Source organism: Sebastes fasciatus, chromosome 16 (genome assembly GCF_043250625.1).
Source record: "Sebastes fasciatus isolate fSebFas1 chromosome 16, fSebFas1.pri, whole genome shotgun sequence".
NCBI classification, from domain to species: domain Eukaryota; kingdom Metazoa; phylum Chordata; class Actinopteri; order Perciformes; family Sebastidae; genus Sebastes; species Sebastes fasciatus.
This window is the reverse complement of record NC_133810.1, coordinates 5,636,729-5,651,044: the sequence shown is the minus strand read 5'-3', so window position 1 is coordinate 5,651,044 and position 14,316 is coordinate 5,636,729. Positions and strand designations below refer to the sequence as shown.

General features: G+C 41.0%; 1 protein-coding gene across 4 annotated transcripts in view; it reads right to left on the bottom strand.

Annotated features, from left to right (window-relative positions):
• The window catches only part of tmem132e (transmembrane protein 132E), a 451,229-nt gene that overhangs the window by 26,771 nt on the left and 410,142 nt on the right, over nt 1-14,316 (bottom strand). For all 4 annotated transcript variants that reach the window (XM_074609980.1, XM_074609982.1, XM_074609983.1 and 1 more), the window contains 2 exons: nt 9,129-9,334; nt 779-1,058 (listed from right to left, as the gene is read on the bottom strand). In XM_074609980.1, the coding sequence (XP_074466081.1) occupies nt 779-1,058; nt 9,129-9,334 (486 nt within the window). The remainder of the gene's footprint in view (nt 1-778; nt 1,059-9,128; nt 9,335-14,316) is intronic.

Sequence of the window (14,316 nt, the reverse complement as noted above, 5' to 3'; positions counted from 1 at the left end):
CCGACGCATTTATATGCACTTTCACGTCAGGGAGCTCTTTAACTCGAGAGAAGTGGACATCAGAAGCAGCGAACACTTACAGAGAGGCCGAGAGGGTTTTTTTGTTTTATAACAGATGCAGAGAAAAGGTGAAAAAGAAAGATGACAGGGATACAAAATACTGGGTTATAATAACCACCATTTATAAATGGTTAATTGATAGTTGATGCAGTACCTGCCAGGGTTTCTGGACAATAGTTATCATTGTTTTGTGTTGTTAATTGATTTCCAATAATAAATATATACATACATTTGCATAAAGCAGCATATTTGCCCACTCCCATGTTGATAAGAGTATTAAATACCTGACAAATCTCCCTTTAAGGTACATTTTGAACAGATAAAAAATGTGATTAATTTGTGATTAATCACGATTAACTATGGACAATCATGCGATTAATCGTGATTAAATATGTTAATCTATTGACAGCCTTAATCATAACCTAACCAAACTATGAAATGCAATAAACCTGCATTATCCTTGAAGCGAGGCATCGACCATCTCTAAGAGAAACCGGATCTTTACCCTCAACCGCTGCTGTAAACTCAGAAAGAGTGATGAGCTCCAACTTTTAAATCTTCCTCCCTCAACCTTCATTTTTGTGTGTGGGCACACTGAAGGAACGCCGTGCCCGCTTTTCACTCAGACGCGTCATTTGTCATCAGAAGACACCTAATTTTTCACTGCTGATTTATGTGAATTCTCAGCACTGAGGCGTAAAGAGGGTGGTGCGTTTACCTTCAGCACGGTGGATCCCAGCTCCAGACCCACCAACACCGTCCTGTCCACCAACTCAGCTATCCTGGGGTCGGCCACCTTCAGGGAGTCCTGGACCAGGTCCGTGACATCCACCTGCCAGTCGGGCCCCAGCATGGTGATGACCTGGTCGGTGCCCTCTGTGGATGTGGTGTGGAACTGGGTCAGCACCTTGACCAGGGCACGCTGGTACTGCAGGGTGCAGCCTCGACTCACCCGGCGCTCGTCGTCTTCGTCGTCTGCGTCGCTGTCTCGGGTGCTCCTTAGATGGAAAGGAAAGGGGAAAAATAATTGAAATAGCAAATAAAAAAATCCTCTATGTGGTGTCAAGGATGAAGCAATGAAGTAGCAGCTATCCTAAACCACCCATGAGAACTGTGGGTGCCAATTTTAAGGCAGCAGAGTTTCCTGCAAAATGAGGCAATGAGTTGAGAAACTTGAGAAGCTAAGCTCAATGCTCTGGCCAAAAGTGTCTGGAATTTGCCACCAAAAAAGATTGAGAACCTCACATAAAAACATTAAAAACTTAAAACCATCACTTCTTTAAACCGAGCAGCTGCTGCTAAATTATGCTCAGCCGCTGTGGCACGATGCAACGTCTCAATGTGTGCCTTCTGTTCTTGAGACTCTACTCATTCTATAATTTGACATCATAACAGAGAAACTCGGCAGCGCTCCACACAAATCTGTTCTGATGTAACGGCGATGAGGAGAGAAAAAAAAAAATCCTCCGAGCCAGCAGGGAGGGAATGATAGGCACCGAAAAGCAGAGTTTTGGACTGATGCCCTTCTTATTTCACAGGAGCCCTGGGCAGCGGGGTTAAACATGCCAGGTGCATCCCCCACCGAGCGCAATCTGCTCTACAACAAGATGCATGAGTTACCCAACTTCACTCAGCAGGCTTGACAGTCTGCCAGTTCCTCCTTAAAAGGAGGCTTAATCTTAGCTTTGACTTAACTATCTGGACGACTTGAGATTCAGGAGAGGCAGCGCGGCTGTCAGCCACTGACAAAGTATATATCCAACCCGTTGATTCAAGGAACAGGTCCGATTATTAGGCTAAACACTTGTGTCCCGAGGTCTCATAAACACTTACGATACACTCCCTCAACAGCAATGCATTGTTGCGTGTACCTCTCCACCTGCTGGGTTGGATTATTAATTCATTTTAGCATGCTACCTCTCCACACCTCATCATCTCCCCCCAATACTTCAGCACCCTGCTCTGTTTATAACGTTGCACCGGCAGGTTATATGATGTATAGGAATAAAAGGGCTTCCCATAAGGCTCTCATGGATGATTGGAGATACGTCAAGCAACTTTATCTCCACCTCATGAACCTCTTTCGCTCTGATTAAGCCTGGGGTCATGAATTTATCACTTCTGCGTCAGTTGGTTGAATGTGTTTCTTTGAAATGAATAAAAAATGCAAAGCTGATGATTGCCCTGACAGGTAAAAAGCTGTATGGACTTTACATTAGTCGGTGCAATGATGCATAGCATTAGTACCAACTGCATCTATAGAGAGTAGAAACAACAATGCAAATAACACAACCTGGTTTTACTGACGCAATTAAGCCATTTGGTGGTTACAATAATCTTTCTTATGGTGTCTGTCTCAAATATTAAGTGGCATACCTGTAGTAGGCCTACGCATGTCCTTTAAGTTTGGTTTTTCTAAATTTAAACAATATGAATCTTTCCACTTGGTGCATTTTTATTCATGGGAAGTCAAATTACAGTAAATCTAGAATTACCACCTCACGGTTGTATGCCTCCGCCAACAAGTCATGTTGCAGTTTACATCCATGTCTGTCCAAAATGTCATCACCTCATCATTTTATCTTGTTAGACATTAGTGTGAAATTGTCATAATTAGCATATGATGTCTTGAGTTATGGCCAAAAATGTGTTTTTGTTAGGTCATGACCAATAAATTCAGTTCATCGTTGAGTCCAAGTGGACGTTTGTGCCAAATTTGAAGAATTTCCCTCCCGGTGTTCCTGAGATATTGCGTTCACGAGAATAGGTTGGACGGACGGTCGGACGGACGGTTGGAGAGATGGACAGACGGACAGACAGACGAATGGATGGTTGGACACGGCTGTCGCCAGTGCGAAGTCATAACAACACTAGAAGTGCACTTGGAGAACGCAGACCTCCGCCAAGGCAGGTTTCATGTACGTTGCTGCCCCCGAAAAAGAATCCCGAAGCCGGATCATGCTCTGGATCGCCACCAAAATCTAATGGATTGTTCATTGTGCCACACCCCACCCCTCCAAAACATTTCATTCAAATCCATCACGGACTTTTGGAGTTTTCCTCCAAACGGACAAACCAACAAACAAACCAACATATTTCATCTTCCTTTCGTGTGAATTGTATTTTACTGTCTTTTTATATGTGTGAAAGAAATAAACATTAGGGACTTAAATCAGGACAGCCAGTCCTCTACTGCATCCATTTTTTTTAAATGTCATGTGTCCCCCAATTAAAAACAAATATTAAATTGTGAGTGCTTAAATAACCGTAAACCAGCAAACCTAATAAAACACAGTAGCCTGATGTTTTTTTAATCACCTTAAAAAGTAATGTAATACAGAAAGACTGAACTGAACTGGGAAACTGGAAGCTAAAACTGATCTTAGGTATGATGCATTTTTCTCCGTGGCCTGGACTCCGTCTGGACTCGGTACCGTGGCGGTCTGTGTGTTGGAGACTGACAGCGTAGCTTCAGGTCGTGTAGTTGCTGTTGTTCTTTGGTAAGTGAGTTAACTCCACAGCAGACACTCAGTCACTCGATCAGTTAAAGGGAGGGAAAAACCGGATGAGACACTAAGACTCTCTCAGTCAAGGAGTTTCACAACTCTTGGCTCAGGTCAGAAAAAGTTTACCTTCCTGAGTCTGTACCTGAAAATAAGGTTGATATTTTTTTCTCCCCGAGAAGAATATTGTCTGTTCTTATTAGAGTCTCTGATACAACCGAACAAGCTGAAGCTTCAGTGCACACGGGCTGCCCGCCCGATTACACTTTCTTTCCTTTTTTAGAGCATGTTGCTGGATAATGCAGCCAGTGAGCAATTCTGCTGCACTGTAGCAAAGGCCCACTGCAGGCCAAGAGACCTTGCTGCGCATGAAGGTTCACAATGTGTCACGTTGCAGAAGTGAAGGAATGTAGGATGGAAAGACTGCAACAGGAAGGAAAATAAAAGAGCTAAGGAGGCGAGGGAGAGAGTGTGGGAGGTTAGAGGTTGCGTAGAGGAGAGTCGGAGCGCTTGTGAGAGGAGGAAAATAAGCAGGATAGACTGAGCGATGGGAGGATTGAGAGGACTTAATGAAAAGACAATAATTCAGTCCAACAATCACAAAATGAAGCAAAGTCTGATGCAGATAATCATCAGGATTTGGTGTAACTGGATTGTGTTTGAGATGACTAACGAGTTCTTACTTTGAGGTATTATTTACAGTGCTTTGTGAGGCCTGTGCAAACATTGTCTAATTCATTACCGCAGCACTCCATAATGACTGCAAACAAACAAGACCAAGGTCAAGACAAATAGATCCTGCTATCTCAGCGTTATTGGAAGTGCTGGCGTTCCTCAGAATTAAGATGACTTCTCGTAAATCCTGTTGCTGTCTGTTCATTCTCTGTCTGCCTGGCGTCTTGGTACGGTAGAGTTTACCAGTTGGCAGTTGTTGGTATTGGTCTTGTTTTGTTAATGGCAGATGTCCAGGATGTTGTTTTGTAAGTTAAAAAGACGTTTCAAGTCTTGACACTCCGGTTCAAGTCCCAAGTTCTAAACTTTGGGTTTGAGTCTAAACACAATAATAGCTAGTAGTGTGTGGATATCACAATACCAATAAAAATCAAAAGTAAAACAATGAATCCCATCCACTTCAACATCCACTCCTTTATCACCATTTGTATACTGGTTTTTGTTTGGAAGTTAAACAGGTCATAATTCCCTCTCTATTATCTATTTTACAATACTGTGAGAACATCTCCTTCAAACAACTGGATTTACTCAAGTTTCTCACCAAAAACTACATTTTATAAGATTACATTTGAACCCATCATGATAACTTTTGAATTTAATTTAACATTCGCCTACTACTCATTTTTACTGAGTAGAGCCTAGACGCATCATAATGTAATCAATGGCACCTCATGTGTTGAAACTGCCAGGACGTTAACTAGCTCTCGTTCTGCCGATTTCACCACAGATTTGTTGTTCCCAAAATTTGGGTTCGTTCCCTGGGCGTGTCGATAGCGAGTTTACTGCATCCCAAATGCATTTCCTATCGTCACCGGGACGACGGGACGACATTAGTCTTGAGCCCTGACGGTCCCCACAGTACCTGTGGTACTGTAGAAAAACATGCATCGTCACGTTTTCAGAATTTTTGCATCAACTTGCTACCAAAATATTGTTTCTCCCTAATTGGGAGTACAATTAACAAAAATTATGCATATGAAATACATGTTTTCACGTGTGAAATGTCATATATAAAATACAGTATATTCCAAATGAGAAATGCTCATTTTGTGGGGATTTATTTTTTTAAAAAGGAGAGCTGACAGGTGAGGGGATGGGGAAGGGGAAATCTTCGCCTGGGGAAGTTGTGATTGCATGGTCAGCATCTTCAACCCCTGGGTTGCCATTACTTTCTTACTACCTCTGTTCCTGACAAAACCAAGTGAAATATCCAATGTCCTAGAGGTGCACAGAATCAAGGAAACATCTACATTTCTATGGCAACTTTGCAAACTCACTCTACTGATGAGGAGGACCATGTGATACAGTCGAAAGCTCCAGAACAAGTTTTTATTTCCTGTGAAGTAAAATATCTTTTCAAATAGAAGTGCAAGCTACACTGAGGCTCACACCCAGCCTGCTGTGATACTGCAACAACTATGCATCAGGAAACAGAACAACAACAAAAAATTATATGTCGCATACATCAAAAGATATGTCCAACAGCACCACCAGAAATCTCACTGAAAACACAAAGAGTCCTGCGGGAAGGCCAGTCAGTATCAGTATCCGCAGCTTCAATAGGCTGCATGGGGCACCATCGAGAATGATGGGAGCTGTCTTTGTCTGCAGTTGCCTGATGCTGCAAAGAACTACAGGGAAAAGTAAAATTACATTCCCCCAGTAAATCCAAATGACAGCATGCAAGAAAACAAATGCTGCACCTGCAGTGAAATGAATTCTCTGGCCGGGCTGTGTGGCAATCATAGCAACCTGAAATAGCTCACAAGGGGTCTTTGATTTTCATGAAGGCACAAGTGGAAGTTACACGCATAGAAATTGGGTTGGAAGATTTATAGAGATTCAGAAACACACTTTAAAACACACCAGTTAGCTTGAAACAACCAGTCCAATTCAAAGGCTGATTGCATTTTAGGTTCTGGCGGGTGACCTCGATACCGCGGCTGCCCCGCCTGAGCACTACTGCACGGACTTTGGTTCCAAATGATGCATGATCTGCTTTTCCAAAATAAACTTCCGTTGTCACAGGAAACAACTTCTTTAGGTTCAGGCAAAAAAATAATTTGGTTATGTTTAGAAGAAGATTTGGTGGTTTGGTTTAAAATAAGTATTTTTGTAACATTCTTAAGTAGGCTATGTTACGTACGCAATGTAGTAACGTTACGCAATGTCACGTAATCTATAACTACGCAACGTACTAACGTTACATACCTTACAATAAGTCAACATTGACCTTTGGTTTCACACGTGACACGAACACCGCTCTCCTGTGTGAAAGTCCTGGGTTTGTTTGAACCATCCATCGCACGAGAATGGGATGGGATGTAAGGTCACAGTGACCTTGAACTTTGACCACCAAAATCCAATCAATTCATCCTCGAGTCCAAGTGGACGTTTGTGCCAAATTTGAAGAAATTCCCTTCAGGTGTTCTTGAGATATCGCATTCATGAGAATACTACGGATGTACGGATATCCCAAAATCATAATGCCTCCTGCGCGGAGGCATAAAAATATACCACCTATAGCCTGTTACAGCCCATTGGGGATATTTGAAAAATGAGGCTATGCAAGATGTTTTCCAAGCACTCTAGGTCATTTGAAATACCTTAATTCTTCAAACAACTCCTTAAACACCCATTTGTATTCAGGTTGGGTAGAAATGGATTTGGTCTACTGTGATGTACTCCAGCAGCGACGACAGCAGCCACCCGCGTGAGTGTTAATGCTCCCATTAAACATTTCCTAAATGAAGGGTTGTGGGCCTGTTTGTTACGGCTCCATGCATGACAAGAATGCTGGAATATTCTAATGAGCCCAGGTTCCTTAACCTAAGATCACATTATTCATCGAGGTCCTGCCTCTAAACAACCTTAATCTCCCACCGGTGCCATTTTTTTCCACATCTAATGGTGTTATATTTCTAACAGCTCATTTATTTTTTATTGCCCGCTGGATTCCTCCTATCGACAAAAGCTTCTATTGTATAATATTGACATGAAAGCCAAGATGTCTGATTCCTTATTCCGTTGTAGAGATGTATATTCAGAGACCATGTGCTGAATGAGAATATCCTAATGAAGTAAATATAGACATGTACTACATGGCTGTGCGACTGCATTAACACTGTGGCAGCTTCTTGGAAAAACAGCTACAACAGCCCTGACCATCATTTTGAGTTCGGAGTACCACCTCAAATTACCTGCTTGTTAGCCCAAAAACATCATTATCCATCTGAAGGTACAACCAATATGCATTCTGAAAAGCTTTCTGCGTACTTACCCAAAGTCAAATTAAGCCTGTGTCTTGGACTTGTTGTTTAAAATGGGTTCAGATGGGTATGACACAAACATGACAACCTCGTAGATCAATTTGCACTTGAGAGCCTCATTTTGCAGGGTACATTTCTGCTGTGTACCTGAGCCTGAGAATCTAATTGGAGCAAAACAAGGAACTTCACATAAAACCCTGGATAACAGAGAGAGAGAAAGCTGGGCTGCTTTTGAGTTTCTAATGTCTAACACTGCAGGGTTTCATGCTCTTTGGATAATGAGTCCTCTGGTAATCATGTGCAAAAATACAAAGAAAAAAAATGATACTGCACCTAATGCATACTGGCTCTGTTGGCTTTTACCATAGGGTATATTTAGGAAAAAGAATGCTCCCTTGAAACATACTATTATTGTAAAATTATGGTTTATTACAGCCTGGGTTTTTATTTTTTTAAGTTCATGTCACGGTCACAGGATGGTATTGATCAGGCTGTCCTCATGAACCCATCATGATAACGTTTGAATTTAATTTAACATTCGCCAATTACTCATTTTTACTGAGTAGAGCCTGGATGCATCATAATGTAATCAATGGAAACTCCCGTGTTGAAATCGCCAGGATGAGACCTAGTTAGCGTTAGTTGTTAGCAGCCGGTAGTCAGCACAGTTCTGCATGTAGCAGCTAACGTTAACTAGCTCTCGTTCTGCCGATTTCAACACAGATTTGTTCTTCCCAAAATTTGGGTTTGTTCCCCGGACGTGTCGATAGCAAGTTAACTGCATCCCAAATGCATTTTCTATCATCACTGTGATGACGGGACGATATTAGTCTTGAACCCTGACAAATATATGAATGGATATATGGATGGATAATTTATATACATCCCACAAAATCAATTTATATGTAATCCATGTAATCGTGTACCAGGAAGTATAGAGAGCGACAAAACGCCTCGGGGTGGATTGGTGGGGCAAAAAACACCAGACTTTCACCCAGGAGACAGCTGTTTGTACCCCGTATGAAACCAGAAGTCAACGTTGATTTATTTGTCATGTAACTTCCGTACGTAAGAAACGCCACTTCCGGTGTTATTTTCTCCCAAACCATGATCTTTTCATAAACCTAACTAAGTAGTTTTGTTGCCTAAACCTAACCAAGTTGTTTCCTGAGAAGACGGACATTTAATTTGAAAAGATTGCATGCATATAATGTGCGGAAATTGACACGTGTTGCTGGACAGTTGTAGGAGAGCACACAAAAACTTTTCATAAAATATCATACGAACAATTGTATGAGAATACGTTGTTACTGTAGGTCAAAGTTGAGGCAGGAAGTCGGCCAGTGAGCTGTGATGAGCTGTGACAGTTTGGGTAATAATTTTACAGTTCACCTCTCTTTTTCTTCTAAATAAGTTTGGCCAATCTGGAAGTTTGTTTATAACCTGTCTGATCTCATGTTTCTTGCCCCGTCCTCAGTGATGGCCAAAGCTATGAAAATAAGATGAAAGCTGCATTAAACTATGATTTCCCAATAACATTGCATGCGTGCTAATTGAGGCTCACCTTCGGTCGGGCAGAATGGGAACCCTCCAGCCTTTGATGAAGCTCAGATTGTTGTCAGAAAGCTCCACCTGCAGGGGAAGTTTGGGCACCCAGACGGTCAGCTCCAGCGGCGCGCTCAGGTGCTCGTAGCTGAAGATCACCCTTGCGTTCATGGATCCCCGTGTCTCCTTCCCATTGACGAACACATAGTCACAATTCATGGACACCTAGGACAGATCAGGGTCAGAAGTCAGAGACCATCTATATGGTAATGGTCACGCTGGTGGCAGAGGATCTAAGTGATGTGTGATGATATACAGCACAGTATGGATGCAGCTGTCGGCGCCACAATTCATCACTGAGCATTTCAAGGTTGACAATTCAGCAGAGCAAATATAAAGCAAGGATCTCTTTGGTGTTTGGATATGATGTGAAAGTTTAGGGCACATAAACCATCTCTCCCAAATACTTTCATTTGGTCTTAAAGAATCGGTTCACCCAAATGAATAAATATACAAAGAAAAAGATATCCGTCTCTGATATTGGAAAAACTCAACTCAGTAACCAGAAACAATATCTTGGGTAGGATAACCCATGAACTCCGTATTTAGTGAATAAATAGTCTCTGAAAGTATGTCTCAAAAACCTACGCATATCACACAGAAACTGACTGGATACCACTAGGAATAAGTAAGAAAATGCTGAGTACTGTCTTTGCAATGTGGGTAAAATAACTGTATGTTAACAGGGACATATCATGAAAAGATAATTTTTTCAGTCATTTTTTTGTGGACAGTTTAGATCAGAAAACATGTGATTCAACAAGCCATAAAGATGTGGCTCCAATTCCTACGTCACATGCAGGCTCATTAGAATATACCGCCCACAGCTTGAGAACTACCTTTGCAAAGCTGCACTTTATTTTTCTGTTAAAACAATCAGAGCAGACTGGGCTTTTTAAAGAGACAGAGGCTAAAACGGAGCATTTCCGACAGAGGGTGAATACAGGTATATTCAGACAGACAGTATGAGAAAAATAATGTGTTTTTTGAACACCCTAAATACAAGTATGAACTCTAAAATGAGCATGATATGTCCCCAAACATATCTGTGATACTGCAAAAACAAATGTAATCCGCAATAAAATACAAAAGCTACAACTAATGATTATTTTAATTGTCAATTAATTTGTCGATTATTTTCTCGATTAGTTGTTTGGTCTATAAAATGTCAGAAAATGGTGAAAAATGTCGATCAGTGTTTCCCAAAAAATTACGTCCTCAAATGTCTTGTTTGTCCACAACTCAAAGATATTGAGTTTACTGTCATAGAGGAGTAAAGAAACCAGAAAATATTCACATTTAAGAAGCTGGAATCAGAAAAATTTGACTTTTTTTCTTGAAGAAATGACTCAAACCGATTATCAAAATAGTTGGCGATTAAAAACTAATTGATTAATTGTTGCAGCTCTACAAAAAACATTTCCCTTGAAACGCAAATCAACAACGCAGTTTCATTGTATGGGAACATAATTTTTTAGGAGACAGGGCTGGTACCACTGACTCCGCAGGTTTTTCACTCCTTTCAAACACTACAGCAGCGTTAAACACAGACGTGGAACGAATCAGTGAAAATCAGCTGCCGCTGTGTTTGGTCCGACTGAAAAACCCTGCAGGCTCTCCAGCCTTGATGGCTCAGTGCTGAGAACCACTGCTGTACACAATGCTTACTGGCTGTGGGCTGTTTACGCTGTCAAATTAGTGCTTCTAAGTAACCCAGCGTTTGTTAAGCATGTACAGCGCAAATTAGGCATGCAAACCACGTCCTAACCTCGCCACCTCTCCTGCCCATTCGCAGCATAATGATCTATGAACAATTATACAGACACATAATATGCCAACAAAAGCTTTCAGGCAAACACATAATTCATTTAATATGAAGGCTGACGGCAGTGTGACATTTCAAATGAACTTTAATTCATAGTCACACCTACGCGGCACATTAATAAACATATTCAGCCTTCACGAGAGGTTCGTGTAATGTGATATCATGTGTGACGCTGAATTCAATATATGGACATTTCTAAATTTAAGTCGGAGAGAAAATGCCATTTTTAACTTAAAGCCATTCTTTAGCTTTCCCATCTAGTCAAAAATCTCCAGCTCCATTTGAATTATCATAAATACTTGTCCCCCTCTAACACTAAATTATTAACTGCAATGGGACTGGAGGGCTTTGCTTTTGGGCTCGCATCGAAGATTTATCTAGTGGTGGGAGGTAGCTGGCATTGTAATCAGAGGATCTAATCTCCCGCAAATGGAGGTCGGGCTGGCCAGTCTTCTCAGGGCTGGGGATTCATCATAACTGGGAGGAGGTCTGGGTAATATAATTCCCGCTCCATGCAGACAGGCCAGAGTGGGGGGAAGAGGGCGGGTGGGTGGGTGGACTTCTTAAGATGACAGTCTTTCCCTCTGGTTCGGTTAATGCAATTTTATAGGGCTTGACCTTATGGGCCGCCACGGTATCCAGTTTTTGTGTGTTATTGTTCTGTCTGCTCGTGTGCAGTCTTATCTGTATGAAGCGAGTTACAAAAGGCAGAAGAAGAAGAAGTAACTCAACACAATGACCCCAGCCACCTTGATTAATCACAGGCTGTGTGTGGAGTCGAGAACATCTGCCTGACATGTACTCCCTTCTACCCTGAAGCCACGAGCACACACGCGCACGCACTGAAAAAGGTGCCCTAGCTGCAGTGCCGCCGCTGCAGCTCCTGCGGCTATTGCTGCTGATAAACTTGGCCGGCTAATTGCAAGTCAAAAGCTGTTAGCAACTGTGGGTATCAGTGGCCCTGTGGGGGCTCTCTGAGGAGGGCTTTCACACACTGAGCCGCCACATGCCGTCACACTGCTGCTAATGCGCTGTGGCATCTTCCCCGGTGCCAGCAGATTGCCTGGGTGGAGACAGATCATCGGGACAAGTGCAAGTGCTTCCTGCGTTCGGTCGGTCACGTGATGCAGATTGAAGCTAGGTTAATAAAGGTGAAGACACCCAAGGAGCTGCCACCCATTTATTCCATAACATTAACTGAATTAAGGTTCCAGCGGAGGCGGCAGCTTCTGTCCTTCAAGCAGAGCAATGCTCTAATGCCGTTTTATTATGATGTGACCATTCTCTGTTCATCCACAGTCTGCAGCCGCGGCCATTTGTTCACATAATGTGGAAGTTGAGCCATCATTTTATTCCATCTTGAGCAGTCAGACTGCTAAAACAGATTTACTGCCGTTACATCATCGGCTCATTATTTACACACGACCCCAAATTTAGTGTTGAACTTCCACAAAGTTAGGGGACAAGACAGATTAAAAATAAATAGATGCCGCAGAGATATCCTGACTTTTAATCCGTAGCATGCGTCAAGACATGTGTCCTACACTTCCTATGATGCAACTCCATGGCATATTTCATTACACCCTTTCTAATGCTGCGTTCGAGACAACTTTTCGACCTCCTACTAGAAAAAGTACAAATAAAACGCCAATCCTACCAACCTACTTGTGAACTCGCGGCAAATCCATGTAACCCGACATCACAAAGAAGCCGTTGTCTGTTGTCACACAGCAGCACATTCTCTCTCCCAACTCGTCAAATACCGCCGCTTGGTCAGTGCCCCTCGGCATCGGAGACCGACGCACAGGGCACCCCTCTTACATTACTCTTGGACGGATCAGGGACGGCGTGTCATTATACACTTGTTACATGCATAGTGTAACACATGTAAATGATGCTATGAGAGCTGTGAGAATGAACCAAAACAGTAGTGGGTCGGACAGATAAACAATGAGCGTAAACTCACTATAAAGCTCCGTAAAGGCGAGGAGCAGCAGATTCTGCAGATAGCCATTTAATGCATACAAAAATCTTGATTATAGACGCTTACAAATGTTTGAATCTCCATGCTCAAACCAAGATAGCCTGATGACATCACTACAGTTATTTTGTCTCAATTACACAACTTTTCACAAGCGTAAGTATTTCTCTATTGTTCCCCTTTAACAGCAAACCACCACTGAGTGAACGAGCCTCTGGTGACCGGGATGAACAGAAAGTGAAGACTGACTGGTGAAAACATAACCACACTGATCAAAACTGACTTTAGTCTCTTAGAGACATGTTTACTCATTATGAGGGTAAAGAATAAAAATACGAAGAAACACTAAGGCTGTAATTTATAATTCACCATTTCATTAATAAACCTGTCTTAATAAAATAAGCCACAAATCAACAAAGAATCAATGACGTGATAAAGAATGATCTCATGTCCCATTTTCATCTTTTCTGCACAATATATATATATTTTTTTTAATTCATAGAGTATGTTGGACATTTAGCTTTTATTAGACAGCAGGAAAGGTCAAGAAAGGGGATGAGACGCTGCATACTGGACTGCAGCCTCAGTTGCCACGGTTACATGGTATGTGTTGCAGATGTACCATCAACCTGGTCACGCAAAGCACAAACAGGTCTGTACAAAAATAAATGGTAAAAAGAATTGGTAACACTTTATAATAACCGTCATTTATAAATGGTAAATTGATAGTTCATTAAACTTGGTTATTTTACTGTTAATAAACAATAAAATGATAATTAATAATGTTTAATAATTATTAGTAATGCTTTAATTTCTGTGTAATATGAAATAATAAGTTTATAAATTATATATTATATCATAGCTGATAGGACACAATAACAATTCCATTTTGATTACATTAGTTAACTAATTATTAAGTTTATTGTTGTACACATCATAACATTTTATAAACTATATTAAATATTTGTTAATAATTACCAAATGATTTGTAAACCTTTAAGAAATAATTTGTAAAACATCTATAAACATTACATAGATAGATGGACCAGAAACAAATTATTAACCATTGACAAAATATTAACTATTTATCTAAATAATGTTTATAGATGCTTTACAAAGTATGTATTAACCATTTAACAAGGTATTATAATCATCAATTGTAACTTTATAATAGCATCCAAATAATATTTATATACGATTATTACAATTATTAACCATTAACAAAGTGTTTCAAATATCTATCTATGTAATTTTATAGATGTTTTACAAACAATTTCTTTAAAATTTAGAAATAATATCTCAACCATTAACAGATAATTATATATATAGTGTATAAAATGT